This window comes from Erinaceus europaeus, chromosome 9 (genome assembly GCF_950295315.1).
Source record: "Erinaceus europaeus chromosome 9, mEriEur2.1, whole genome shotgun sequence".
In the NCBI taxonomy this organism is placed as follows: Eukaryota; Metazoa; Chordata; class Mammalia; order Eulipotyphla; family Erinaceidae; genus Erinaceus; species Erinaceus europaeus.
Genome location: NC_080170.1, coordinates 126,303,565 through 126,331,507, shown reverse-complemented (window position 1 = coordinate 126,331,507; position 27,943 = coordinate 126,303,565). Strand labels below are relative to the sequence as shown.

The window sequence follows — 27,943 nt, the reverse complement described above, 5'->3', positions numbered from 1 at the left end:
GAGTTCTGAGTTCCAGAGTAAGAGAGAGTGCTTGCGCCGCCGCAAAGAGACAGCAGAGTTCTGTTTGGTGATTAGTTTGTGTTAGTTTATGAATCGTTGTTCCTGAATAAAGAAATACAGCTTCCCTGCCCAGCCGTTGTCTCCGCGTCTCTGTTACGCGCCCGTGAAGCTAGCCCGCCCGGCTAGAGCCTCCGAATTTTAACAACAAAGTCACCGCAGCTCCACTCCCATGTGGTGGTTGGGAGCCTGAACCCGTCCTGCGTGCACAGTATGTTTGCTCTGCTGACTTAGCTGTGTCCCAGCTCCGCCCTGGCACAATTACACAACTTTGTATAAATCTAGTGCTGATAGGTGTGGGGAAGTGACACTGTGTGCTTTGCCTTTGGGGGAATGAATTGTCAGGCTTTTCAGAAAGTCCTGTCTCCCAGGGTTACCACAGAGGCTCACTGCCTGCACTATGCATCCACCATTCCCAGTGACCTTTCTTTTTTTTCTTCTTTTTGTTTTGATAGAAACAGGGACATTGAGAGGAAAGGGGAAGGTAGAGAGAGAGAGAGAGAGAGAGAGAGAAGGAGACCTGCAGTCCTGCTTCACTGCTTGAAAAACTTCCCCTGCAGGTTTGGACTGAAGCCAGGTCCTTGTGCCTCATAGTGTGTGTGGTGTGCCACTCACTCACTGCCTGATCTCCCACAAAGTTCTCTCGATATGTTCACATCAGAGATAGACACCAGTACTTTCATCCAGTGATTTCTCATTGGGCTCTGTGTCCTCGTGGCTGAGTCCGTCCTGAAACACCCACAATTGGATATTGTGCATATTTTTGTGGTTTTTTTTTTGCCTCCAGGGTTATTGCTGGGGCTCAGTGCCTGCACTACGAATCCACTGCTCCTAGAGGCTATCCCCCCTTGTTGCCCTTGTTTCATTGTTGTTGTTATTATTATTGTTGTTATTGATGTTGTTGTTGAATGGGACAGAAATGGAGAGAGGAGGGGAAGACGGGGAGAGAAAGACACCTACAGACCTGCTTCACCGTGAAGCGACTCCCCTGAAGGTGGGGAGCCAGGGGCTCGAACCGGGATCCTTACGCCGGTCCTTGCGCTTCCTGCCACTTGCGCTTAAGCTGCTGAGCTACCACCTGACTCCCATGCCTGTGATTCTTTATGTCCTCACTGTGAGCTCTAAGTCATCTTATCCAGCCAGAGGTTGATTGGGGACCCCTTTTGGTTATTTCCTGGGTCCTTTCTGAGTATGTTGTTTTCTGGACAGTGCCAGCAAAAGCAGCACAGGCCAGTTGAGATTTGGGGAATTGACATTTCAGTGCAGAGGACCTTCCTGTAGGGGCAAGATAACTGTTCTGCCATCAGTCGGGGACACAGCAGACTGTGGGGTGATGAGACCCTTGTTAGGCATCACATACGCTGGGTAGCAAATTGACGGAGAATTGTGCTGATTATTGTGGGGTTCCCATAATTACTTAGGCTGTTCCTATAAAATTGTGTTTCATTAGGGACTGGGCATGGTGCACCTAGCCGAGTGTGCGTTACCTGGCTTTAAGCCCCAGTTCCCACCTGCAGGGGGAAGCTTCACAATTAGTGGAGCAGTGCTGTGGGTGTCTCCCCTCTCTCCTTTTTCTCTCAATCTCTCTCTGTGTCACCCTCTGTGACAAAATGGCTCCTAGGGACAGTGGAGTCCCAGTACACCAGTAATAACGCTGGTGGCAAAATACTAACACTGTGTTTCCTTAGTAGATCCAGCTCTGCCAACAGAGACCAGGATACCTGCACCCATGGCTGCAGCATCCAGACAGCAGAAACAATGGCCAACTAATTCTCGGGATGAGTGCTTCTGCTCAGGTAGTATGGGGGGCTTTCACCTCAGGACAGGGGGTTGGGTTGTCACCTCAGGTAGGACAAGGGTGGTGGGCTGTCACCTCAGGTAGGACAAGGGGGCGGGCTGTCACCTCAGGTAGGACAAGGGTGGTGGGCTGTCACCTCAGGTAGGACAAGGGGGCGGGCTGTCACCTCAGGTAGGACAAGGGGGCAGGCTGTCACCTCAGGTAGGACAAGGGGGCGGGCTGTCACCTCAGGTAGGACAAGGGTGGTGGGCTGTCACTGTTGTTGTGCGCGGGCCGCGGAGAAGAGAGAGAGGGGGTCCGGAGCGAAGAGGAAACACAAATCTTTATTTGCGCTGGCACCTCAGAGTTGGGTGCTAGAGAGGCAGGTTGGGCCACGTGGAAGTAGTGAAAATGGCCGCCTCACGCAGTAACCTTTCCTGTGTCTGAACACCGAAGTGAAGTGCTGGCAAGAGAGCGAGGTGCGGAAAAAGAAGGGCTTTTATAGGAGTAGCTTTCACGAGAATGGGGAGGGGGAGGAGTAACCATAGCACTCCAGGGTAGGATGATAACTCTCGTGAGAATGGGAGGGGGGGGAGTAACCAGAGCACTCCAAATATCGCGGGGATATAGACAATGTCCTGAGGGCACAACATGGCTGAACAGGCACTCCGAGAATGTCCCAACTCTCGTGGGAACTAGTAGCCTGAGGGGAAAACATGGCAGATGTGACTGCATCTGCACAATTTCCCAGCATCTCCCCCTTTCCTTTTATCTAATGCCCAGGGCAACAGTGTGCAAAGTCTATGAACTACTCAGGATCAGTTTATGAAAAACCAGCAACGTGAAGGGAAGGAAGCTGCTGTAAAATTGTCGAAAGTGTCCAAAGGGTATACCAGCAAGTCCGATAGAAGTCTCAGTCCAGAGTAGGCGACTTGGGGGAGAAATGGCAGGAGATGAAATGCTGCGTGAGGAAGGTCAGCCTCTGAAATTCTGCTTTTCTGTAGAGAGTGAGCTGGAACCGCCAAAACATGACAGGTCAAAGCAGAAGCAGGAAAGGCAGACAGGCAGTAAAAAGTTCTGTCCTTGGAGTCTGTGAATCAGGTTCTTCAGATCACGTCAGATGACATCTAGGGTTTCGGGGGGGTTAGCTCTCAGCTAGAAAGGTAAACTTTACCGAGTTCACATCACTAGTTCAAGAGACTGTGAAAAGAAAGAAACGCGGGGAGGATTCTGGTACGAACACACTTGTTTATTGGGGGGTGGGTTTGGGTTAATATAGGAGGCTCGACAAAGAACAGTTTTCACACACGTCAGAATTCACAGGTTTCTTAAAGGTTAGCATGCCCCTATGGCAGGGGCTGGTATGACAAGAGTTGACACATAAAGATCAATACAATTGGTCTCCTGATGCGGGCATTTAATGATCCAAAGGCATTTGAGAGAAGAATAGGGGTGAGATAGAGAAGGAAGAACAAGGCTTTAAAGACATCAAAAGGGCTCCAGGAAATAAGGTCTTGGGGGCTTCTCACTTGTCCGGTGTTAGGAGTGTGTGACAGGATGTGCTCTTCCTTTGTGATCAAAAGGTGAAGTGGAATGTGTGAACTTTGAGTGAGTGCAACCATTTGGCTGACAGCGGGGGAGAGAGGATGTAGGCTCGTTGTGAAGCGGGAGTCTTACAGAGGCAAGCTTAGTCTGACAGACTTTTCTCTCTTGGCTCATCTCTATGGAGAGAGGCTAACAAGAGAGGTGTCTTTTCAGACCTCTAGCCACGAAGATGGGGGAAGCTTCCCTAAGCTCTACCAAACTTCCACATAGTCCCACAAGGTAGGACAAGGGGGCGGGTTGTCACCTCAGGTAGGACAAGGGTGGTGGGCTGTCACCTCAGGTAGGACAAGGGGGCGGGCTGTCACCTCAGGTAGGACAAGGGGGCGGGCTGTCACCTCAGGTAGGACAAGGGGGCAGGCTGTCACCTCAGGTAGGACAAGGGTGGTGGGCTGTCACCTCAGGTAGGACAAGGGTGGTGGGCTGTCACCTCAGGTAGGACAAGGGTGGTGGGCTGTCACCTCAGGTAGGACAAGGGTGGTGGGCTGTCACCTCAGGTAGGACAAGGGTGGTGGGCTGTCACCTCAGGTAGGACAAGGGTGGTGGGCTGTCACCTCAGGTAGGACAAGGGTGGTGGGCTGTCACCTCAGGTAGGACAAGGGGGCGGGCTGTCACCTCAGGTAGGACAAGGGGGCGGGCTGTCACCTCAGGTAGGACAAGGGGGCGGGCTGTCACCTCAGGTAGGACAAGGGTGGTGGGCTGTCACCTCAGGTAGGACAAGGGTGGTGGGCTGTCACCTCAGGTAGGACAAGGGTGGTGGGCTGTCACCTCAGGTAGGACAAGGGGGCGGGCTGTCACCTCAGGTAGGACAAGGGTGGTGGGCTGTCACCTCAGGTAGGACAAGGGGGCGGGCTGTCACCTCAGGTAGGACAAGGGGGCGGGCTGTCACCTCAGGTAGGACAAGGGGGCGGGCTGTCACCTCAGGTAGGACAAGGGGGTGGGCTGTCACCTCAGGTAGGACAAGGGTGGTGGGCTGTCACCTCAGGTAGGACAAGGGTGGTGGGCTGTCACCTCAGGTAGGACAAGGGTGGTGGACTGTCACCTCAGGTAGGACAAGGGTGGTGGGCTGTCACCTCAGGTAGGACAAGGGTGGTGGGCTGTCACCTCAGGTAGGACAAGGGTGGTGGGCTGTCACCTCAGGTAGGACAAGGGTGGTGGGCTGTCACCTCAGGTAGGACAAGGGTGGTGGGCTGTCACCTCAGGTAGGACAAGGGTGGTGGGCTGTCACCTCAGGTAGGACAAGGGTGGTGGGCTGTCACCTCAGGTAGGACAAGGGTGGTGGACTGTCACCTCAGGTAGGACAAGGGTGGTGGGCTGTCACCTCAGGTAGGACAAGGGTGGTGGGCTGTCACCTCAGGTAGGACAAGGGTGGTGGGCTGTCACCTCAGGTAGGACAAGGGTGGTGGGCTGTCACCTCAGGTAGGACAAGGGTGGTGGGCTGTCACCTCAGGTAGGACAAGGGTGGTGGGCTGTCACCTCAGGTAGGACAAGGGGGCGGGCTGTCACCTCAGGTAGGACAAGGGGGCGGGCTGTCACATCAGGTAGGACAAGGGTGGTGGGCTGTGACCTCAGGTAGGACAAGGGTGGTGGGCTGTGACCTCAGGTAGGACAAGGGTGGTGGGCTGTCACCTCAGGTAGGACAAGGGTGGTGGGCTGTCACCTCAGGTAGGACAAGGGGGCGGGCTGTCACCTCAGGTAGGACAAGGGGGCGGGCTGTCACCTCAGGTAGGACAAGGGGGCGGGCTGTCACCTCAGGTAGGACAAGGGGGTGGGCAACGGACCGCTCAGGTGGGGGAGCAGCAGGAGTTGTCAGGGTCTGCTGAAGAGAACCCCGGGTGGGTCAGGAGTTGGCGCGAGGGAGAACAGATAGACACCACACTCTATTGGAGGGTGAATCTGAACTCAATGTTTATTAGACAGACAAGCATTTATATACTTTTTAGCATTTACATGATATTTTGAAAGCAGGAATCTGGAACAGAAAGTAAAGCATTTCTGATTAATTGTGGTTATTTCAAGGGAGTGTCGAGCCCTGCAGGAGTAACCTGTAATGCATTTATGAGTAGGAGCTCTCTGTAAAAATTTAACTTTTTCCCTATTGTGAAAATCTAACTCCCTCCTTAATCATGGGGGGGGCAGCGTAAGCTAAGCTTCGGCTTCTAAGGGGGGCAACATATGTCTGACTGAGAAATTTTCTTAAAAGTGTATGTATGTCTTCTATTCCTGATACCTCTTCTGGCTCATTACTTTTTAATATATTTACTAATTTTAATTTATCTACATTGGGGACTCTAGATCTACTGCAGTGTCTGTACCTGGTGCACCACAAATGTGTCAATTGGGTATATAATTTATAACATGTTCTGAGAGGAAGCAAACACCAAGGAGGTCTGCTTCTTGCTAATCTTTCTAAAAAGGGCAAACTATACCAGGATACATGAGTGCCATTAATACTAACTTTTCTGTCACCCTGCATGTAGGCACCGGTATAGTGCAAAGGGCGGTCAGTGGGTTTAGGTAAATATTTGCGGTAAAGATAGGGAGGAAAACATAGTCCACCACCCATGGGGTAAGCTGGTCCCCATTTGGTCATAACTGTAGGTGCTGGTCTGCGGTAGGACCCTCTGTCTGGTTTCCTAACTTGCTGAACTCTAGTTTTTTTTTCAGTTTCTATTTCTTGTAAATGTGAGTCATCAGAGACTGTATCCCGGGCTAGGCCTCCGGGAATTAGTGACTGAGTATCCTGGTCATTTGTTATTAATCTATAGACCAGGGCAGCTTATCCCTTCCTGTTCCCACCAAACATAAGACTCATTGTGATCATAAGAATAATGGATTGTGGGAGTCGGGCAGTAGCGCAGCGGCTTAAATGCACGTGGCGCAAAGCACAAGGACTGGTGTGAGAATCTCAGTTCGAGCCCCCGGCTCCCCACCTGCAGAGGAGTCGCTTCACAGGTGGTGAAGCAGGTCAGCAGGTGTCTGTCTTTCTCTCTTTCTTCCCCTCCTCTCTCCATTTCTCTCTGTTCTATCTAACAACAACAACAATAATAACTACAACAACAATAAAAGACAACAAGGGCAACAAAAGGGAAAATAAAAATATAATAAAATTTAAAAAAAAGAATAATGGATTGTAATCTAAATTAGATCCGGCATGCCATGTCCCATTCCCAGAATCACTCTTCCTTGAAGATGCGGTTCCCGGGTGCTGACTTTGTCAAACCCTTCGTTTCTGGTTTGATAGGGACGGCAGGGACAGGCTTCACCTCAGGTAGGACAGAAGGGCAAGCTGTCACCCTCAAGTAGGACAGACTGGCTCCAAGTCTTTCATTTGGTTTTTCTTTGCAATGTCTGATGAAGAAATCATTTTCATGTGAGTGATAATTTACGTCATCATTGGTTCTTCCCAATATTTGCTGGGGGAGGGGCTGCGGAACATCTCTTCGGCATGTGTGCCGCTGAGATCCCACTCAGGCAGGCCCTGTGCTTGAGTCAGTCCATGCACTGTGCCACCTCCTAGGCTACATCATCACATTTGTCAAGAAGACATTTAATTTTCCGTAACTGCAGTATGCTTTTTGTCTTCTGCGTGACACAGTACTTTTTGGGTGAAATTTTATAGACATATCTGGAGAAATGTCCTTCCCCCACTCAGCTTTTCTTTAAATGTTGTCTATTTTCTCTACTTAGAATTTTAGAGTTAAATATTAATTTTTGTACATGATGTGATAGCTTTATTACTGTATTTTAGGTTTTTTTCTTGTTTTGAAGATTTACAGTGATTATTTAAGATTTCCAGTAATTAGTAAATATTTAAACTTGTCTCTGGTCTTTCACTTATTAGTCTACTCATTTGAAAAGTCCATGGTTTCAGTGGTAGGTTCTGTATCAGGAGCTGATGATCCCTGTTTTATCCCTATAATATTTTCACCTTGTGATTCATAGTTAAGCTCTTTAAAAAGAGTGTTTGTTTATGAGAGACAGAATGAGAGAGGACCAGTGTACTACCAAGTTCTGGCATGTGGTAGTGCTGGGGATTGAACCTGGGACCTCTAGGACCTTGAGCAAGCAATTTGGTGCCCTTCCTCAGCACTATCTCCCAGGCCTTCCCATCCATTCTTGCTTTTATCCTTGTTGATATTCAGACTGTCTCCTTATCCAGTGGGAACATGAGAAGTGTGAGTTGTTTAATTATTCCCCAAGATGCTACAGGCTGTGTGTCTCCTGCCTCCGGCTTAGGAGCTTTTAGTGGGGAGAATATTTTAGGACCCTGTTGTGGGTGCTGGGAGCAACCTTTGCTGTTGGACTGGCCATTGTTTTAGACATTTTTATTACATAGAGGCAATATTACAGTACACATGTTATTACACAGATAGATAGACATCATCCATCCCAGGCTGACTTTTTCAGATAGAGAGGGGCGAGGAAAAAAAAAAAAAGGAAAGACACCACTGGCCCAAGTCTCCCTCCAGTGCAGACTGTAACCTGGGTTGTGTGTGTGACAGTCACACGCCCTCTCGATGGGCTGCTTTGCTGGCCATACTGGAGTTTTCATATAGACGCAGGACAGCCTGTGTTCGCCATCTCCTCTCTGCCCCCTGAGTTCTGTGCTTTCAGGGCTGAGGGAATCAGACTGTCATCCACGCTTGGGGCTCTGTCCACTAGCTGTCCACGCCATGACAGTACCCATATTGCTTCCAGTGCGGCCAGGGCGAGCTCAGGACTGTCTTGCATTTTTGCCCTAGCAATGTTCCTCGAGGAGCAGGGCGGACTGTCCAGACACAAGTGTCAGAGCCGCCTGAGAGGCTTGTGCCACCAGTGGGGACATACAAGGGCTTATTTGGCCCATTTTCTATCAGTTTCAGGGTTTCATCATTTAGTTTAGATTTACAACCATGAAAACATCTACATGGCTTTTCTGTAGTCACATCTATAAACACAGGGCTACTTAAAGGCTAGTGTGTACAGGCTGGCAAGTAACCCGGCATATTAAGACATATGAAACTTAATTGTGTCATGTTATAGCCACTCTTGTCAAAATGCCTTTTAAAATATTTGTTGTTCACTTCACGTGAGATAGCAGTGTTTGCCTGAGAGAGAAGGAAGCCCACACTCCACACTGGAGCCTCAGCCATGCATGCCCCCCCCCCCCCACCAATGCTCACAGGTGTCCTGACTACTATCTCTCTCTAGATCTCCACACGGAAGCTGTGCAGGCCGCCTTGGCGAAGTACAAGGAGCGGAAGGTGCCCATTCCGTCCAGGAGGCGCTCTGTCCTGGTCCACTCCTCCGTGGAGACCTACACCCCCCCAGGTACATGAAGCTCTCATGTTGGACCTTCTGCCCGAGCATTGTTCCCACTGGGGTGGCAGAGAGCTGGGAGCTGTGGGGTCTGGTCTGTGTGTGCACCACACTCTGCATGAAATACGTGAGCACAGTGTGGTTCTGCCATCAGCATTGATGTGGACGCAACATGTGTGGAGTTTGAAGCGGCTTCACTAAGATTCTGCTTAAGAAAAGAACTCGGGAGTCAGGCGGTATCGCAGTGGGTCAAGCGCACGTGGCAAAAGGCTCAAGGCGCAAGGACCAGTGTAAGGATCCCAGTTCCAGCCCCCGGCTTCCCACCTGCAGGGAGATCATTTCACAGGCGGTGAGGCAGGTCTGCAGGTGTCTGTCTTTCTCTCCCTCTCTGTCTTCCCCTCCTCTCTCCATTTCTCTCTGTCCTGTCCAACAACTACATCAATAACAACAACAATAAAAAAGGGCAACAGAAGGGAAAATAAATAAATATAATAATAAAAAATAATTAAAGAAATTAAAAATGAAAGAAAAAAAGACACAGAAGGTGGTGTCATAAAAATTAAAAAAAAAAAAAAGAACTCAAGGAGGCCGGGTGGTGGCGCACCTGGCTGAGCGACACGTCACAGTGCGCAAGGACCCAGGTTTGAGGCCCTGGTCCCCACCTGCAGGGGAAAGCTTCACGAGTGGTGAAGCAGGGCTGCAGGGGTCTCTTTTCTCTATCTGCCCCTTCCCTCTCGATTTCTGGCTGCCTCTATCCAATAAATAAATAAAGGTAATAAAAAAATTTAAGAAAAAAGGAGAAATACTCTTACAAAAGAAAAAAAAACTCAAACACTTAGTGGAAAAAGTTTTCTGAAATAAGAAGTTTTATTCTTATAATTATCACTTGCTGATTTGTGACTAAGCCTTAAGTGAGAGGGAGTAAGGCCAAGCCATTAGGAATGTGTTCTGGTTTTTTTTTTACAGTATTTCCATTTTGCTTTTGTTACTGTTAGAATGAAGACTTTGGATGACACTCGGTTAAAAGCACACGTTACCATATGCAAGGACCCGGGCTTGAGCACCCTGCTTCCCACCTGCCGGGGGGAGCTTCACGAGTAGTGAAGCAGGTCTGCAGCTGTCTCTCTGTCTCTCTGCCTCTCTATCTCCCCCACCCCTCTAAATTTCTCTCTGTCCTGTCAAATAAAAGAGGGGAGAAAAAAGAAAAGAAAAAATGGGTCGGACAGTAGCACAGCAGGTTAAGCGCACTTGGAGCAAAGTGCAAAGATGGCGGAAGGATCCCGGTTCAAACCCCGGCTCCCCACCTGCAGGGGAGTCGCTTCACAGGCAGTGAAGCAGGTCTGCAGGTGTCTGTCTGTCTCTCCGCCTCTCTGTCTTCCCCTCCTCTCTCCATTTCTCTCTGTCCTATCCAACAGTGAACAACATCAACAATAACAATAATAACCACAACAAGTCTACAACAACAAGGTCAACAAAAGGGGGAAAAATGGCCTCCAGGAGCAGTGGATTCATGGTGCAGGCACCGAGCCCAGCAATAACCCTGGAGGCAAAGAAAGAAAAAAATGACTTCAGGAGGAGTGTTGACACTGAGCCCCAGCGATGACACTGGTGGCAGCAGCAGGAGGAGACTGCTATGGTTTTTCTCTGCAGCCCTGATGTGTGTGTGTGTGCTTCCAGTTAACTGTCACCAAAGGGTTATGGGGTTTGCCCACTTTGTGTTTCTGTTGTTGCCCTTCTTGTTAATTAAGGGACAGAAGTGGCCACATTTTTTATTTGATGAGTTGGTGACAAACCAGATTCACAGGATGATGTAGTGGTTTTGGTGATGCTTCCTAGCCTGAAAAAAGTTGATAATGAAAACCAAGGAATGGCTGTTAAAATGGATATAGCAATGTTAATATCATTACAGGGGCCTTTTAGTAATTGTGAAACCCACAGTAAAACTCCATGTCTGACTTGGTGGGACTTTAATGTGCAGCTGATTTGTTGGCTGCAGTTACCTTGGGGAAGAATGCTTTTCTAGAGCTGCTTTCCCCAGGGCTCTGGGACGGGCCGTGGCAGAGGGGCAGCTGCCAGCTCTTGAGGGCTGCTTTGTTTGGGGAAGCGAGCTGGAGTCTGAATGGTGTCCCAAAGGCTCTGGAGAGACAGCTGTGGAACCCACATTCTGCACACTCAGGCCCTTGCTTCTGCGCTGGTTAGGTGCTGGTCCTGCTCCACTAAGGGCGAGTTCAGGGCGACACTGTGCCTGTGTGGGCACAGCTGCCAGGTGTATGAAGCCTCCACCAATAGACCTGAGGTTGCCAGGTGCCCCCAGGGCCCCTGTCCTCCTACGTCACGATCGTCACCCTTATCTTCACCACAGACACATCATCTGCCTCAGAAGATGAGGGCTCTTTACGACGACCTGGGCAGCTCACCTCCACTCCACTCCAGAACCATTCCAGCGTCGAGCCCTGGCTCGACCGGGCCCTTCAGGGTTCCTCCACCTCGTCCTCCACCTCTTCCACCTCATCCCACCCAGGAGGGACTCCCGCTACTGTGCCCGCAGACCCTGCCACCCACACCCGCCTAGGTCAGTGCCACCACCCTGCCCCATAGGTGTCTTTCTTTGGGAAAGCTGTCATTCTGGTGACAAGGTCATTTCTGATGCTCCTGTGAAGCGACAGTCCCAGCCCTGAGGGTGTGGGGCCCCGTCCAGGAGTGAGTGTTGGTCATGAGCACACAGTCTTCCTGCTCGGGGTGGTGGTGGGAGCACAAGGTGGTGGTCAGCTGAGGTGGGTGCCCACCCCTCCCGTGCCTGCTGCTGTGCTCTTCCCAGGCCACTCACTCGTGTGCATGACGCAGGAGCTGCCTCTTGCCTGTGTCTCCCCCCAGGCCTTGCCCTCTCCTTCACACGCCAGGCAGTCACCGCTGAGCCAGAACCTGAGGTGCCAGCCACACACAGACCAGAGCCGAATAGGGCTGAATGGGGGCCTCTGTCCCCATTGTGAGAATTTGAGTTTGTGACCATGTGAGCTTGTAGCTGCTGACTAGACTGCTGTGCGTGGAACATGCACACGGGGAGTCACTGCTGGTTACAAGGAGGAATTGTAAAGATGAGCAGACCGCTTCCAGCCGTCCTGTCTATCCAATCCTAATCCTATCTAATCCTTCAGGTTACGTTCATCTTGGGTCACACTGCACACCTTCCCTTACTTGACAAAACAAAACTAGTGCCTTTTAAACTGAGATCTTGTCTATTTTTAATTGATTTAATAATGATCTACAAGATGGTAGGATAAGAGGGGTATAATTCCACACAATTTCCACCACCAGAGTTCCATATTCCATCCCCTCCATTGAAAGCATTCCTATTCTTTTTTTTAATTTTGTTTTTTTTCTTTTTTAATTAAAAAATTATCTTTACTTATTTATTAGATAGAGACAGCCAGAAATCGAGAGGGAAGAGATTGATAGGGAGAGAGACAGCGAGATACCTGCAGCCCTGCTTCACCGCTTGTGAAGCTTTCCAAACCCTGCAGGTGGGGACCAGGGGCTTGAACCTGGGTTCTTGAGCACTGTAATGTGTGCGCTTAACCAGGTGTGCTGCTGCCTAGCCCCCAGCTTCCCTATTTTTCATCTCTCTGGGAGTATGGACCTAGGATCGTTACGGGGTGCAGAAAGTGGGAGTCCTGGCTTCTGTAACTGCTTCTCCACTGGACATGGCTTTGGCAGGTGGATCCATACTCCCAGCCTGTCTCTCTCTTTCCCCAGTGGGGCAGGGCCCTGGAGAGGTGGGGCTCCAGGACACACTGGTGAGGTTGTTTGTCCAGTGAAGTCAGATTGGCATCATAATAGCATTTGCAACTTGGTGGGTGAAAAAGCATTAAGATAGAAAGCAGAACAAATTGTTTAATAACCAGGAATCTAAAAGTAAGATTATAGCAGATGAGATTTGGGGGTCTCCATTTTGGAAAAGGTTAGTAGGTCTATTTTAGGTGTATTCCAAGGGGCCCATGACTTTACTAATTTTGGCCTGAGCCTGACAGCTAATATGCAGATGAGCCAAAGGTATTGTCTAGGGAGATGGTGTCAGAGTTGGAAATGGGACTAGAAAGCTGGATCAGGGAAGAGAGTAGCTCCCAAATCTGGGGAAAGTGTATAAATATTGTTAACTGTAAACCCCACTGATCTGATCTGGGGCCCATATTCGGCACAGGAGCCTGTGTGACCTCTGCATCCCTGTAGGTCTGAGCTCATATCCTGTTTTCATAGCTAGAAACATTCCAGGCTGCACTCATTGCAGGACCCATCTTCCTTAGGTGGCAGAGCAGGTTGGCCCAGCCTCCCTTCAGAGAGTGGGCAGCCCCTACCAATGTTGACCCACATTGAGGGAAAGGTCCTGGAGAGGCCCACAAGAGAGTCCACTGTGTTCTTCCTGATGGAGTTGACCAGCGACAGTGATGAGAGGGATCTGCTAGAGGTCTAGGCCCACCATGTCTGTGTGGGAATCCCAGGACTCCTGACTAAGGGCCCCAGCTGATGGGGTGGCCTGGCAGTGACTAAGAGTCATCATTGAAGTGTGCCGGTCTCTTGCCCTTACCCAGCTTTTGTCGCCCTTGCTTTGTCTGACAAGGTCAACTTTGGAGTGACTGAGGGAAGTAAAACAAGAAGTAGGCGAGGAGAGTATCTAGGTCTAAGTAGGAACTATTTGATTTAAGTACTTTATGGTACCAAACCAGTGCAACTAGTACCACCTCAATACATTTCACTTTGGATTGTGTCCAGAGACGCCAGGCGTGGAATGTCAGCCCTTCAGCTCCATGACTCTGGTGAGACCTTTTGAACTCTTTCGGGCGGTGCACTTCCTAACAAAGCCCCAGAAGCTAGATATGGGCCAGGGCCCACGAGACAGGGCACATGTGCACAGTATCCATAAGTTAGGGGCAAATGTATAACTTAATGTAAACGTGCATAGTAGTCTACAGTGACCAGGTAAAAAGACCTGAGATCTTTTTTTTTTTTTAAATCTTCTGTATTTTATTTATTGGATAGAGACAGTCAGAAATCTATAGGGAAGGGGGTGATAGATGGGGAGAGAAAGAGAGACACCTGTAACAGTGCTTCACCACTCCAAAGCATCTCCCCTGCAGGTAGGGACTGGGGACTCGAACCCAGGTCTTTGCGCATTTTAACATGCGTGCTCGACCAGGTGCACCACCACCTGGCCCCCACAATCTCTAAGCATCAGCATTAGTATGGCGGCTACACACATCCAGCCTAGAGGCCTCCTTGTTCTGGCTTGGTCCCTGGGGAAGAGCGCTCCCTGCTGGCGCGTCAGCCCTGCAGCGGTTCTTCTCTAGCCGCGCAGAGAGCACAAGGAGCAGCAGCGCTCCCTTAACTAGCCAGTGTCTCGTCTCAGTGTCCTCCACCCCCAGCGTGCTTGCAGCTCAGGTTTGAGCTGCTTTCCTGTGACGTCTGTGCCGTGTTTAGTGCCCGTAGCCCTTGCCCCTGCGCCCTCTGGATTCCTGCTCTCACCGTCACTGCAGCTTTGGAGAAGCCGCTTGCCCGCTGGGGTCCCAGGAGCAGTGGGTCCCTCTGGGCTCTTGTCTCTGCCTAGACCACAGTGCCCTTTGCCCCAGTGGCCTGCAGGTCTGTGAGGGGCCTGCCCATGGGTCCACAGGGATGTCTCCAGGGGGAGTTGTGAGAAGCAGCTATGAGCTGATGATTCTTTCTCTCTGTCACAGTGAGCTGACTTACTAGAAGGGCTGGGTGGACTGTGTTAACGACAGTAAGTTTTAACACATTTTAAGTGTGGGGTCAAGGAAGTCAGATACAAGTACCTGTATTTTTAGTACTTGGAGTTACAGTAGTTCATTTTTATTTTGCATATAATTTTCTTTATGCAGTTACTTTAAAGTTGCTTTGTGAGGGCTGTGTACACCTGTTTGAGCATACACATTATAGTGTGCAAGGACCAGGGTTCAAGGCCCTGGTCCCCAACTGCAGGGGGAAGCTTTATGGGTGGTGAAGCAGGGCTGCAGGTGTCTCCCTCTCTGTCTCCCCCACCTGTCAATTTCTATATTTATCCAAAATAAATAATATTTATTTATTTATTGGCTAGAGATTGAGACGAGACAGGAGGGGAAGATAGAGAAAGTGAGAGAGACCTGAAGCCCTTCTTCACCACTCATGAAACTTCCCCCTGAAGGTGGGGACCAGAGGCTTGAACCTGGTTTTTGCACACTATAATGTGCAGTGAAGCAGATCTGCAGGTGTCTGTCTTTCTCTCCCCTTGTCTTCCCCTCCTCTCTCCATTTCTCTGTCCTATCCAACAACAATGACATCAGTAACAACAAAAACAATACTGTAACAACAATAAGAAAACAACATCGGCAACAAAAGGGGGAAAAAAGAACTGATTTTAAAAAAAGTTAGATTTCCCCTGGGTGGGGAGATAGCATACTGGCTATGCAAAAGACTTTCATGTCTACGGCTCCAAGGTCATAGGTTTAATCTCTGGCATGGTGCCCTGGCTAAAAAAAACGTCAGCCCCAGTCCCATCATAAGCCAGAGCTGAGCAGTGAGTGCTCTGGTAGCCGTCTGTGTGTGTCTCTCTGTGTCTCTTTCACTAAAAATAAGTAAAATGTTTTTTAAAACATTAGATTTTCCCAGGTGGTATTTTCTATTGTATAAACAGTGAGTTTGCACGTTGCTGCTATATGATTCCATCCTTCTACGTATTTTAGGTTAAAAGCATTCATTCTGTCTATATTAGTGAAATGCTAGATACTAAAAACCTATAGGTTTCTTGGTCTTTATCTATCTAGTGGAACTGGAACCGTACTCAACATGATGTTGAGACTCTGGATCACATTTCCACTCAGAGAGGTAGAGACAGAGAGAGGAGGAGAGATGCCACAGCATTGCAGGACCCCCTTGCTAACCTCCACCCCCTTGCTAACAAGGAGGTGCTAACCTCCTTGTGTGCCAGAGCCCTAACCTGGGCTGCATGCGTATCACTGTGAGCAGCGCACTTGCTCTCTGGTCCCAGGAGCTGCCCACTAGCAGGCTGTATGGAGTGTGTGGTCTCCACTGGCAGATGTGCATTGATTCAGCAAGTAGCAGGCCCCCCAGGTAGTGGGCACAACGGTGGCAGTCAGCCCTGTGGCAGCATAGTGCTGTGAGTAGACCAGAGTGCTATACGCTGAGATCAGCTTCCACGATGACCGTTCACACAGGAGGAGTGGTGGTGAGTGAGGCTGTATCCAAGTGGCCTCTCTGGTTATGTGTCTGCTCTCTGCCTCTTGCCGTTAGGTGTGTGTGTGTGTGTGTGTGTGTGTGTGTATGTCACTGCCATGGGCAGTGTGAAAGCCTCTGGCTCATTCTTTGAATCCCACAAAGGGCTCTTGTCTTAGTGGTGTCTGAAATACCTGTTTTGTTATTTTTTTTTTTTTCATGATATAGCAAAAAGGGCCCAATAACAGTTCATATTGGCCTCTCCCAGGCTGATAGGAAAGGTGGGCCCAAGCATGTGTTTCTCTGTGGTCAGGGTTTTTGTCTAGCTCCTCCGGCCCCATGTGCTCACCACACATTACACGTGTCATGGGGTGTGTCTTTGGTCAGCCACAAAACAAAATCCATTGGAGGACCACGCTCCTGGCTTAGATCTCAAAGAAACTCTAGTCAGGTGGAGTCTGAATGACTTGATTCTTCTTGGAGCTAACAGCCACTTTTACTTTGGGCAGATCTGCACTCAGCCCCTCCTGATGTCACCACAGGCCTCGAGCATCCGCACTGTGAGCGCTCCCAGCTGGCTTCTGTGAGATGTGTCCCTCGGGGCTACAGCGGAAGCATCCTGGAGACAGCAGGGGGTATGTCTCCTTGTCTGCTAGTTTACAAGACTGAGTTTCTACTTTAAAGTATGTGTGGCCAACCACCTCTGCCAACAAAGTGCCATCCTCCCTACCCTACTGTCCAGCAGCCTCCCCGTCTCTGCTTCTTAGGGGCCTCAGTCCTGCAGTCTGAACTCTTGTTCCTTTAACTCTTTCCCTCCCTTTGTTTCTTTGCATCCCACTTACAGATGAGATTGGCTGGGCTTCATCCTCTTCACTCGCTTCACTTAGCACGGCTCCCTCCAGTATCATGGCGTTTCTTCTGTTCTCTGGGATTCCTGTCGAAAAGGTGCTGATGATCCCATGAGGCTTTTCTCTCCCACGTCTGTTTTCCTCTTGCTGCTTTCAGATTTCTCTCTTTATCTTTGATCTCTTGGTGTGGACTTGTTGCACACATGTGTGCAAACAGTGTGTGTGCTAGTGCTGTCGTGACCCCACAGATACAGATGTGAGCCATGACCCTGACTGTGGAGTTGTTAAGCAGTGAGGATGCAGGCAGGACACACAAGGGTCCAAGTTACGCTGCCTCTTCATACACAGCACTGTGCTAGCCTTGAACAATGTTCTTCTTCAAGGAAGAAAGAATTGAGCAAGATGCTTGCTGACAGATTCTTCCAAGTGTTGCGAATACTGTGACGTGTAGCAGTTGAGGTCTGTCAGAGGGGACTTTTCACCTTCATCGAGTCTAATGCAGAAGTGCTAGCACAGCCTTCAATTTGGAGAATGGACAGCCTTTTAGAAGTGTCCCTCTGGGTTCTTAGGAGTTGTAAATGATTCGCTCTCCTGTTATATTGGAATATTCTGGAGTGTAGCTGTTTGTTTATGCATTAGTAATGGGAAGAAGTTGAGCACTTTATTTTTTATCATTTTCAGTGCACCTGATAAATGCATATTTGAAGATTTAGTGGACTTTGCAGTTAGGAAGTGGGTTTTCATGGCAGTAATTTGGCCTTGTGCACCCCAGAAGGTTCTCAGGCACTGTGATACCTGGGTCCCTTTGAAAACTAATAGGTCGGGAGTCGGGCGGTAGCGCAGCGGGTTAGGCGCAGGTGGTACAATGTGCATGGACCGGCATAAGGATGCCAGTTCGAGCCCCCGGCTCCCCACCTGTAGGGGAGTCGCTTCACAGGCAGTGAAGCAGGTCTGCAGGTGTCTGTCTTTCTCTCCCCCTCTCTGTCTTCCCCTCCTCTCTCCGTTTCTCTCTGTCTTATCCAACAACAATAATAATAACTACAACAACAATAAAAAACAAACAAACTAGTAGGTCAGAGCAACTTCACGTCCATGCAGAGGCCTGCAGGAGTCAGTCATTCCCCTGCATGCCTGACAGCCCCTCGGGTATGTGTTTGACTGGGTTTCTGCTGCGCTGGTAGATGTGACCACCAGCCTGCCCTTGTGTGTTCCTTATTCCAGTTTGTGGTATGTCCTCACCAGCCGCCTCCTTCCCTGACAGGTGTGCCTGTCAGCAGCAGGGTGTCCTCCAAGATCCAGCAGCTTCTGAACACCCTGAAGAGGCCCAAACGCCCATCCCTGAAGGAGTTCTTTGTGGACGACTTTGAAGAGTTGCTGGAAGGTGAGGGTGCTTGGGCTGGGCCTTCCTGTCGGTGCGATCAAACAGATGTGTTTGCAGTGTCCTTGAGCAGAGTGACATTGTCTCTGCTCCCAACCTGGAGCAGTGCTGGTATCTGCAGCAGGGTGCTGGCGCTGTGGGCAGGCCCAGTCCATCTGGGCCCACTGATAGCACTCATGATAAAAATGCCTCTGTTACCTTACAGTCTTGTTCACCATTATTAAACTACTAATAAAATACTAGAAAAAAAAAAAAGAGTACTTCTCTGGGGTGGGGATTTAGAGCATAATGGTTATACAAACAGATTCTCATGCCTGAGGCTCCGAAGTCCCAGGTTCAACTCCCCACACCACCATAAACCAGAGCTGAGCAGTGCTCTGATAAAGATAAATAAACTATTTAAAAAAGAGTACTTCTGAGGTTCCATTTTACTTATTTAACTTTTAGAAATTATTTTTGAAATACTTATTTTAATTTAATTTCTTTTATTGCCTCTAGGGTTATCTCTGGGGATTGATGCCAGCACTATGAACCCACTGCTCCTGGAGCCTATCCCCCCCCATATATATATGTATATGATAGGACAGAGAGAAATTGAGAGGGGGAGGGAGATAGGGCAAGAGAAAGATAGACACACCTGCAGACCTGCTTCACTGCTGGTTTGAACTTGGGCCCTTGCACAAAATAATATGTGTGCTTAACCAGGTGTGCCACCACCCGCCCTCCTGAAGTGGTTACTTTCCCATGGTATTAGAGTATTATATTTTCAGCATAGCTTGTTCCCATATTACATTCATTATTTTAAATATACTTTGCTTATTTACTGGATAGTGACACAAATGGAGGAGGGAAGGAGAGACACAGAGAGCCAGAGAGGCGCCTGCAGCATTGCTTCACCACCTGTGAAGCTTTTTCCCTGCAGGTGGAGACAGGGGGCTGGAACCTAGGTCCTTGTACATCACAGTATGTGCACTGAAACAGATGTGTCTGCAGCTTGGGCTGGCTGGGGACCAGCCACTCGCACCAATGCAGTGGCTGGGACCTAGTTCACAGCAAGTGTCTATGCCTTTGACCCCTATAACATACATCTGTGCCTTTGACCCCTATAACACACATCTGTGCCTTTGACCCTATAACACACATCTGTGCCTTTGACCCTATAACACACATCTGTGCCTTTGACCCCTATAACACACATCTGTGCCTTTGACCCCTATAACACACATCTGTGCCTTTGACCCCCTATAACACACATCTGTGCCTTTGACCCTATAACACACACCTGTGCCTTTGACCCCTATAACACACATCTGTGCCTTTGATCCCTATAACACACATCTGTGCCTTTGACCCTATAACACACATCTGTGCCTTTGACCCTATAACACACATTTGTGCCTTTGATCCCTATAACACACATCTGTGCCTTTGACCCTATAACACACATCTGAGCCTTTGACCCTATAACACACATCTGTGCCTTTGATCCCTATAACACACATCTGTGCCTTTGACCCTATAACACACATCTGTGCCTTTGACCCTATAACACACATCTGTGCCTTTGATCCCCTATAACACACATCTGTGCCTTTGACCCTATAACACACATCTGTGCCTTTGATCCTATAACACACATCTGTGCCTTTGATCCTATAACACACATCTGTGCCTTTGATCCTATAACACACATCTGTGCCTTTGATCCTATAACACACATCTGTGCCTTTGACCCTATAACACACATCTGTGCCTTTGACCCCTATAACACACATCTGTGCCTTTGACCCTATAACACACATCTGTGCCTTTGACCCCCTATAACACACATCTGTGCCTTTGACCCTATAACACACATCTGTGCCTTTGATCCTATAACACACATCTGTGCCTTTGACCCCTATAACACACATCTGAGCCTTTGACCCTATAACACACATCTGTGCCTTTGATCCTATAACACACATCTGTGCCTTTGATCCTATAACACACATCTGTGCCTTTGATCCTATAACACACATCTGTGCCTTTGATCCTATAACACACATCTGTGCCTTTGACCCTATAACACACATCTGTGCCTTTGACCCTATAACACACATCTGAGCCTTTGACCCTATAACACACATCTGTGCCTTTGATCCTATAACACACATCTGTGCCTTTGACCCTATAACACACATCTGTGCCTTTGATCCTATAACACACATCTGTGCCTTTGACCCTATAACACACATCTGTGCCTTTGACCCTATAACACACATCTGTGCCTTTGATCCTATAACACACATCTGTGCCTTTGACCCTATAACACACATCTGTGCCTTTGACCCCTATAACACACATCTGTGCCTTTGATCCTATAACATACATCTGTGCCTTTGACCCTATAACACACATCTGTGCCTTTGACCCTATAACACACATCTGTGCCTTTGACCCTATAACACACATCTGTGCCTTTGACCCCCTATAACACACATCTGTGCCTTTGACCCTATAACACACATCTGTGCCTTTGATCCTATAACACACATCTGTGCCTTTGACCCTATAACACACATCTGTGCCTTTGACCCTATAACACACATCTGTGCCTTTGACCCTATAACACACATCTGTGCCTTTGACCCCTATAACACACATCTGTGCCTTTGATCCCCTATAACACACATCTGTGCCTTTGACCCTATAACACACATCTGTGCCTTTGATCCCCTATAACACACATCTGTGCCTTTGATCCCCTATAACACACATCTGTGCCTTTGACCCTATAACACACATCTGTGCCTTTGACCCTATAACACACATCTGTGCCTTTGACCCCTATAACACACATCTGTGCCTTTGACCCCCTATAACACACATCTGTGCCTTTGACCCTATAACACACATCTGTGCCTTTGACCCTATAACACACATCTGAGCCTTTGACCCTATAACACACATCTGTGCCTTTGATCCTATAACACACATCTGTGCCTTTGATCCTATAACACACATCTGTGCCTTTGATCCTATAACACACATCTGTGCCTTTGACCCTATAACACACATCTGTGCCTTTGACCCTATAACACACATCTGTGCCTTTGATCCTATAACACACATCTGTGCCTTTGACCCTATAACACACATCTGTGCCTTTGACCCCTATAACACACATCTGTGCCTTTGATCCTATAACACACATCTGTGCCTTTGACCCTATAACACACATCTGTGCCTTTGACCCTATAACACACATCTGTGCCTTTGACCCCTATAACACACATCTGTGCCTTTGACCCTATAACACACATCTGTGCCTTTGACCCTATAACACACATCTGTGCCTTTGACCCTTCCCAGCATGTCTCTGTCCCTTTGACCCCCCCCCCCATCCTTCAGTTAACTAACTGGGGGACAAGGGCATGTGAATAAATTGGTATAGCCTCTTTGTAATTGCAATTTTACTTATTTATTTATAATTTTTATTTATAAAAAGGAAACACTGACAAAACCATGGGATAAGAGGGGTACAACTCCACACAATTCCTACCACCAGAAATCCACATCCCATCCCCTCCCCTATTCTTTATCCCTCTGGGAGCTTGGACCAGAATCCTTTATAGGGTGCAGAAGGTGGAAAGTTTGCCTTCTGCAATTGCTTCTCTGCTGAACATGGGCATTGATAGGTTGATCCATACTCCCAGCCTGCCTTTCTCTTTCCCTGTTTGGGTGGGGCTCTGGGGAAGTGGAGCTCCAGGATGCATTGGTGGGGTTGTCTGCCCAGGGAAGTCTGGTTGGCATCACGGTAGCATCTGGAACCTGGTGGCTGAAAGAAGAGTTAACATATAAAGCCAAACAAATTGTTGACTAATCATGAACCTAAAGGCTGGAATAGTGCAGGTGAAGAGTTGGGGTCTCCGTTTTATAGATAGCTAGTAGGCATATTTTAGTTATATTCCAAAGGGCCCATGTCTATACTAGTTTTTTGGTTTTTTTTTAAATTTTTTTATCTGATATGCATGTAGACCCAAGTTATTGTCTGGGGAGATGATGTCTTGGTTGGAAAAAGGACCAGAAAGCTGGATCAGGGAAGAGAGTTGTTCCCTAATATGGGAAAGGGGTATAAATATTGTTGACTGTAAACCCCATCAATTTGATCTGATCTGGGGCCCATATTCAACTTAGGAGCCTATGTGACCTCTGCATCCCAGTAGATCTGAGCTCACATTCTGTGGTCATGAGTAGGAACATTCCAAGCTGTCCCAATTTCAGGACCCATCTTCCTCAGGTGGAACAGAGTATGTTGTCCAGCCTCCCTTTGGAGGATGGAACATTCTCTACCATTTGTTGGCCCACAAAGGGGTCTATTGTGTTGTTCCTGACGGAGATGACTAGTGCTAATGGAGAGAGGGATCTGTTTGAGGTCTAGGCCCATCTTGTCTGTTTGGGAATCTCAGGAATCCCCAACTAGGGCCCCAGCTGATGAGGTGGCCTGATAATGACTAAAAGAGTCATCGTTAATCTATGCCAGCCTCCTGCCCTTATTCAGCGTTTGCAGTCCTTACTTTGATAAGTTTAGCTTTGGAGTGAGTTATTTTGGGAAGTGTAATAGGAAGTAGATGAGGAGGGTATCTAAGTCTTAAGTAGAAACTATTTCATTAGAAACTTTATGGTGTCTTTTTAGGTCTTTCTACTTGCTTGCTGCATATACTGACTCACTGCAGACTATTGTGTACTTTTGTTTTCAGGTATATATTTTGCCCTAATTTATGAATACATGTGAACATATGCCCTATCTCATGGGACCTGGTCTGTATCTAGGATTTGGGACTTTGTTAGGAAGTGAACCACCTGAAATGGAATTAGAGAATCCTATGAAAGGAAAGAAAGGTCTCACCTGAGTAATGAGGCTGAAGGGTTAACATTCCACACCTGACGTCTCTGGACACAGTCTGAAGTGAACTTGCTGAGGTGGTACTCCTTGTGTTGATAAGGTTGGGATCAGCAGATGCAATATAATTTGGTATGAATTGAGAGAAGTATGTAGGAAAGTGAGCCCCACCTTAGAGGTTCCAGGACTGGGGGAAATAGAGGCTCTATAGAGGAAGTGGGAGGTTCCTTCTGTCTTAGGGTTTAAGAAGGCAATAGATAGTTATTGCTGTAATCAAATTATTTGGCAATTGGGTTAACTTTGAAAATCCCTTTGTTAGGATTTGCTGTATCATACACAACATCACCATAATTTATGTCCTTTGACATTATTTGTATACATCTGTGTCTTACAGAGTAATGCCACCGGTTGCTTCTGTTCTCCCTGGTCTAAGCTTTAAGAGAGTCAACATTTCAAAAACTCAGCCTATGGTCTGTGTATTAAAAAGTTTGAGACATTCAATCAAGTTTTACCACTCTCATATTAATTAAATAGTGATTTATCTGACTACAAGTTAATAGGAATGTACATAAACAGCATTCCCACCACCAAAAGACTGTGTCCCATCCCATCCTCCTCCCCTGCCCCTAGTGAAGCCAAACATCCACCCTCATCCTTAACTCAGGTTTTTATTTTGGTGCCCTACGTTATTGCAATTTTAAAAAAGAAAACTGAGGGGGTCGGGCGGTAGCGCAGTGGGTTAAGTGCATGTAGCGTAAAGCGCAAGGACCAGCATAAGGATCACGGTTTGAGCCCCCAGCTCCCCATTGCAGGGGAGTTGCCTCACAGGCGGTGAAGCAGGTCTGCTGGTGTCTGTCTTTCTGTCTCCCTCTCTGTCTTCCCCTCTTCTCTCCATTTCTCTGTCCTATCCAACAACGATGACATCAAGAGCAATAATAGTAACACAACAATAAAAACAAGGGCAACAAAAGGGAAGATAAATAAAAATATATATTAAAAAAAACTAATAAAAGGAAACTATGAAATATGAATTTGTAGAAACAGAATGTAGCCATGCTGCTACCAAGTGTTGACTGTTAGATGTTACTTTTGTTTATAGTTCAGCAGCCTGATCCGAATCAGCCCCAGCCTGAGGGAAGTCAGACGGGGATGTTGACCGGAGAGCCTGCGACACTGGGGGCTTCCTGGCCACCCTCACTGTTGGCCGCCTTGCAGCAGTGGGGCACAATGCAGCCCAAAGCCCCTTGTCTGACCGCCTTCGACACAGCAGGGAAGGCCACCTACACCCTCACCTATGGCAAGTTTCTGCAGAGCAGTTTGGGTGTTGATCGTACTGGACATTCCCCTTAACTCAAGATTCTAAGGCTTCCTTGGAAATACCTATTGCAGCGTGGAGCTCGGATGAGTCTGATTCGAGATCTGCCCGTGTAGGTGGGGCAGAGTCTTGGAGCTGATCCCTCTGTGCCCACAGGCTGCCCTCCTGCATGCCACCCAAGTGCTGGCCAGGACTGTGGGTGGGTCTGTCTGGGCTGCAGCAGGGTGGTGGGCCTCTGTGCTGGGCTGGGCTGGGCTCTGCCTCGTCAGACCCTGGGGTGGGTACAGGCTTTCTGTCTTCCGACTTCTCTGCTGCCATTTTACTCTCCCTGCTTTCACCACCCACCTCTTCAGAGAAGCCCTCCTTGCTTGATCATTCACCAGGGCTGGTGGCTGCATGTGGAGATGGAGCAGAGGCCCTGGGGGAGGACTGAACTGAGACCAGGACTGCGGCACGGCCCTGGGCAGGTCACCAGTTTCTCCCTGACTGTAGTCTCCGAGTGGAAGTGGAGCCTCAGCTGTCACCTGCCTCATGAATTACTGCAGAGGCTGAGCAGAGATCCACCCTGGGACAGTGACGTAGCTCAGAGACATTTACGGCCTGTAAATGCGTCCGTGTGACAAACAGGCTGACATGGCACATTTGTGCATATGTGGAGGTGTGTGTGTGTGTGTGTGCGCGTGCGCGTGTGTGTGCGTGCGCGTGTGTGTGCGTGCGCGTACACCTCCATAGGGAAAAGCTGACTCAGCTGGTTTTAGATGCAGATTTTCTGTGATAATATTGTGGGTTTTTTCCTATTAAGAAAACAATCTGTACGTTGTTTTTAATCCCTGGCACTGGGGTAACGGGCGAGGCAGGCATGTGGCTGCTATATGAAGATACTGATGGTTCCTAAAGTTGACATTGCTCAGTATTTTTATTTTATTTTATTTTATTTTATTTTAGGCAAACTTTGGAATCGGAGTTTAAAGCTAGCTTATACTCTCCTTACTAAACTGACTAGTAAGAATGAACCGCTACTCAAACCTGGAGACAGAGTAAGTAAATACAGTGAAAACACTTTGCAAGTCCCTTGTTGGAACCCATATTGTCAGCTGCAGACTGGCCCACTAGTCCAGGGCTGTGGAGCCAGCTATGGACGGACACTATATATAGACAGACTCTGATGTGGAGTCTGTTCTCATTGTTTAATCACAGGATCTTCAGCTTCTTTCCTAGTTGGCTTGCATCTTGATTTCTAAGTAAAAGTATAAAGGTCAAACTGTGATATTCCCCAAGCTTAACTTTCTTGGAGGAGAGGTTGACCTTATTCTGAAGTTCTGGCATTTACTTTCCACTCCTCCCCTGCCTCTGTGACCAGGCCCTTATCCCATACTGCCAGCTGGGCTGTTTTTAAATTACCTACAATTCACTGGGAATTTTAGTTCCATGGTTGTACACATGGAGATACACTGGAGTGGACATTCCCACTGCTGTGGGGAGTTAATTCTGCTGGAGGGCAGAGCTGCAGGGTCACTGGCCCCAGGCGTCACGGCAGGCCCAGGTGCAGAACAGAAGTCTAGGGAAGAGCAGTGCACTCGCCAGAGGGCAGGGTGCTGTGGTCGGCTCACTCACAGGTCGCGCTCTCCATGGGAACTGCAGCCCAAGACACTGGGAGGTGGGAGAGAAACAAAGGGGAGTCTGGGGAAAGGAACAGATGGAGAGAAGGGAACAGCAGGCTCCAAGAGGAGCTGGCCACAGCTGGGCACTTAAAGTGTGTGCTCAGGGCCGAAGAGGCTTCTCTGAGAGACACTCAGTGGGGAGATGGGAGATGGACACACACAGGGCTTCAGGGTCTGCTTGGGAAGCTCACTGTTGACTTGGAGTTTCAGAGAGAAAGCGAGTGACCAGCACAGAGAAGGCGCGGCAGATGATGCTCTGCACGTGGCGCACAAGGGGATGGACGGCGGGGTACAGCCTTGGACTGCTCAGGCCAGCTTCAGCTCCCTGGAGAAGGGGCACGCGCCTGGAGGGATGGCCTCAAGGCAGCATTGGAACCCACAGGGATAATGTTGGAAGAGCCGGAGTGGCAGTTAGAGGGTTAGAGGGAAGGTGCTTCAAGAACTATTTATTGTTCGAACCCCGGCTCCCCACCTGCAGGGGAGTCGCTTCACAGGTGGTGAAGCAGGTCTGCAGGTGTCTGTCTTTCCTCCTCTCTGTCTTCCTCTCCTCTCTCCATTTCTCTCTGTCCTATCCAACAACAACAACAACAATAATAACTACAATAATAAAACAACAAGGGCAACAAAAAGGGAATAAATAAATAAAATAAATATTTTAAAAAAAAGAACTATTTATTACAACAACAAGGGCAACAAAAGGAGAAAAAAAAATGGCCTCCAGGAGCAGTGGATTCATGGTGCAGTCACTGAGCCCAGCAATAATCCTGGAGGCCAAAAAAAACAAATTAGGAAGGAAAAAAAAAAACTATTTATTAACGAGAGGCGGGTGGTGAGAGAGAACCAGAGTATCACTGGCACATGCAACTCCTTGACTCTGGACCTCCTGGAGAGTCTGGCGCCCCATCTCCTGCCCCACCTACCAGTCTGCAAGAAAAGTGCTTTAAAAATTTTTTTATTATCTTTATTTTTTGGATAGAGACAGCCAGAAGTTGAGATGAAGGGGGAGACAGAGGGAGAGAGACAGAGGGACACCTGTAACCCTGCTTCACCACTTGCAGAGTTTTCCCTCCTGCAGGTGGAAACTGAGTGCTCGAACTTGGGTCCTTGAGCATGGCAACATGTGCATTCAACCAGGTGTGCCACCACCCGGCCCCTGAAAAGTGTTTTTTAACCTGTCTGCAAGTTAGAGCATGGGGCGGCTGTTCCCTGACACGCAGGACTCAAAGATGGACTTCCCTGCTCACTTTCTCAGGTAGTCACTGCAAGGTAGCCTTCTGCCACGTGAGTGAGTAGGGTCTGCACAGAGGACCTCCAGCTGTGAGGAGAGCACCGGAGGCTGTGGGAGCACAGGCCTAGGTGGAGGAGACCAAGCCAGCAGGAAACCAAGCCCTGGGGTCAGCTCACTTGATGGCTCCTTGGAAAATGTACTGAGTGTTGGCCAGGTCCAGTGGAGCTTTAGAACACAGTGGTCAGTGCACACAAAGCCGAGCAAGTGGAATGGTGGGAGCAGTTACCTCAGGGAGAGATGTGCACCTGGCCGAGTGTGGGAGGGGGCAGTTACCTCAGGGAGAGATGTGCACCTGGCCGAGTGAGTGCGGGAGGGAGCGGTTACCTCAGGGAGAGATGTGCACCTGGCCGAGTGTGGGAGGGAGCGGTTACCTCAGGGAGAGATGTGCACCTGGCCGAGTGTGGGAGGGGGCGGTTACCTCAGGGAGAGATGTGCACCTGGCCGAGTGCGGGAGGGAGCGGTTACCTCAGGGAGAGATGTGCACCTGGCCGAGTGCGGGAGGGGGCGGTTACCTCAGGGAGAGATGTGCACCTGGCCGAGTGCGGGAGGGGGCGGTTACCTCAGGGAGAGATGTGCACCTGGCCGAGTGCGGGAGGGGGCGGTTACCTCAGGG

The 27,943-nt window shown here is 48.9% G+C and overlaps 1 protein-coding gene across 12 annotated transcripts in view; it reads left to right on the top strand.

The window, feature by feature from the left end:
* DIP2A (disco interacting protein 2 homolog A) overlaps window positions 1-27,943 on the top strand; it is a 129,416-nt gene that overhangs the window by 45,045 nt on the left and 56,428 nt on the right. For 9 of the 12 annotated variants that reach the window (XR_009551720.1, XR_009551721.1, XM_060198836.1 and 6 more), the window contains exons 3-9: window positions 1,746-1,853; window positions 8,630-8,749; window positions 11,100-11,309; window positions 16,465-16,590; window positions 18,065-18,184; window positions 24,166-24,363; window positions 25,327-25,418. Coding sequence is in view for 10 of the 12 variants with exons in the window: in XM_060198836.1 (XP_060054819.1) it covers window positions 1,746-1,853; window positions 8,630-8,749; window positions 11,100-11,309; window positions 16,465-16,590; window positions 18,065-18,184; window positions 24,166-24,363; window positions 25,327-25,418 (974 nt within the window). In the remaining 2 variants the exon portion in view is untranslated. The remainder of the gene's footprint in view (window positions 1-1,745; window positions 1,854-8,629; window positions 8,750-11,099; window positions 11,310-16,464; window positions 16,591-18,064; window positions 18,185-24,165; window positions 24,364-25,326; window positions 25,419-27,943) is intronic. The other 3 variants (XM_060198832.1, XM_060198837.1, XM_060198838.1) reach the window with 3 other exon arrangements.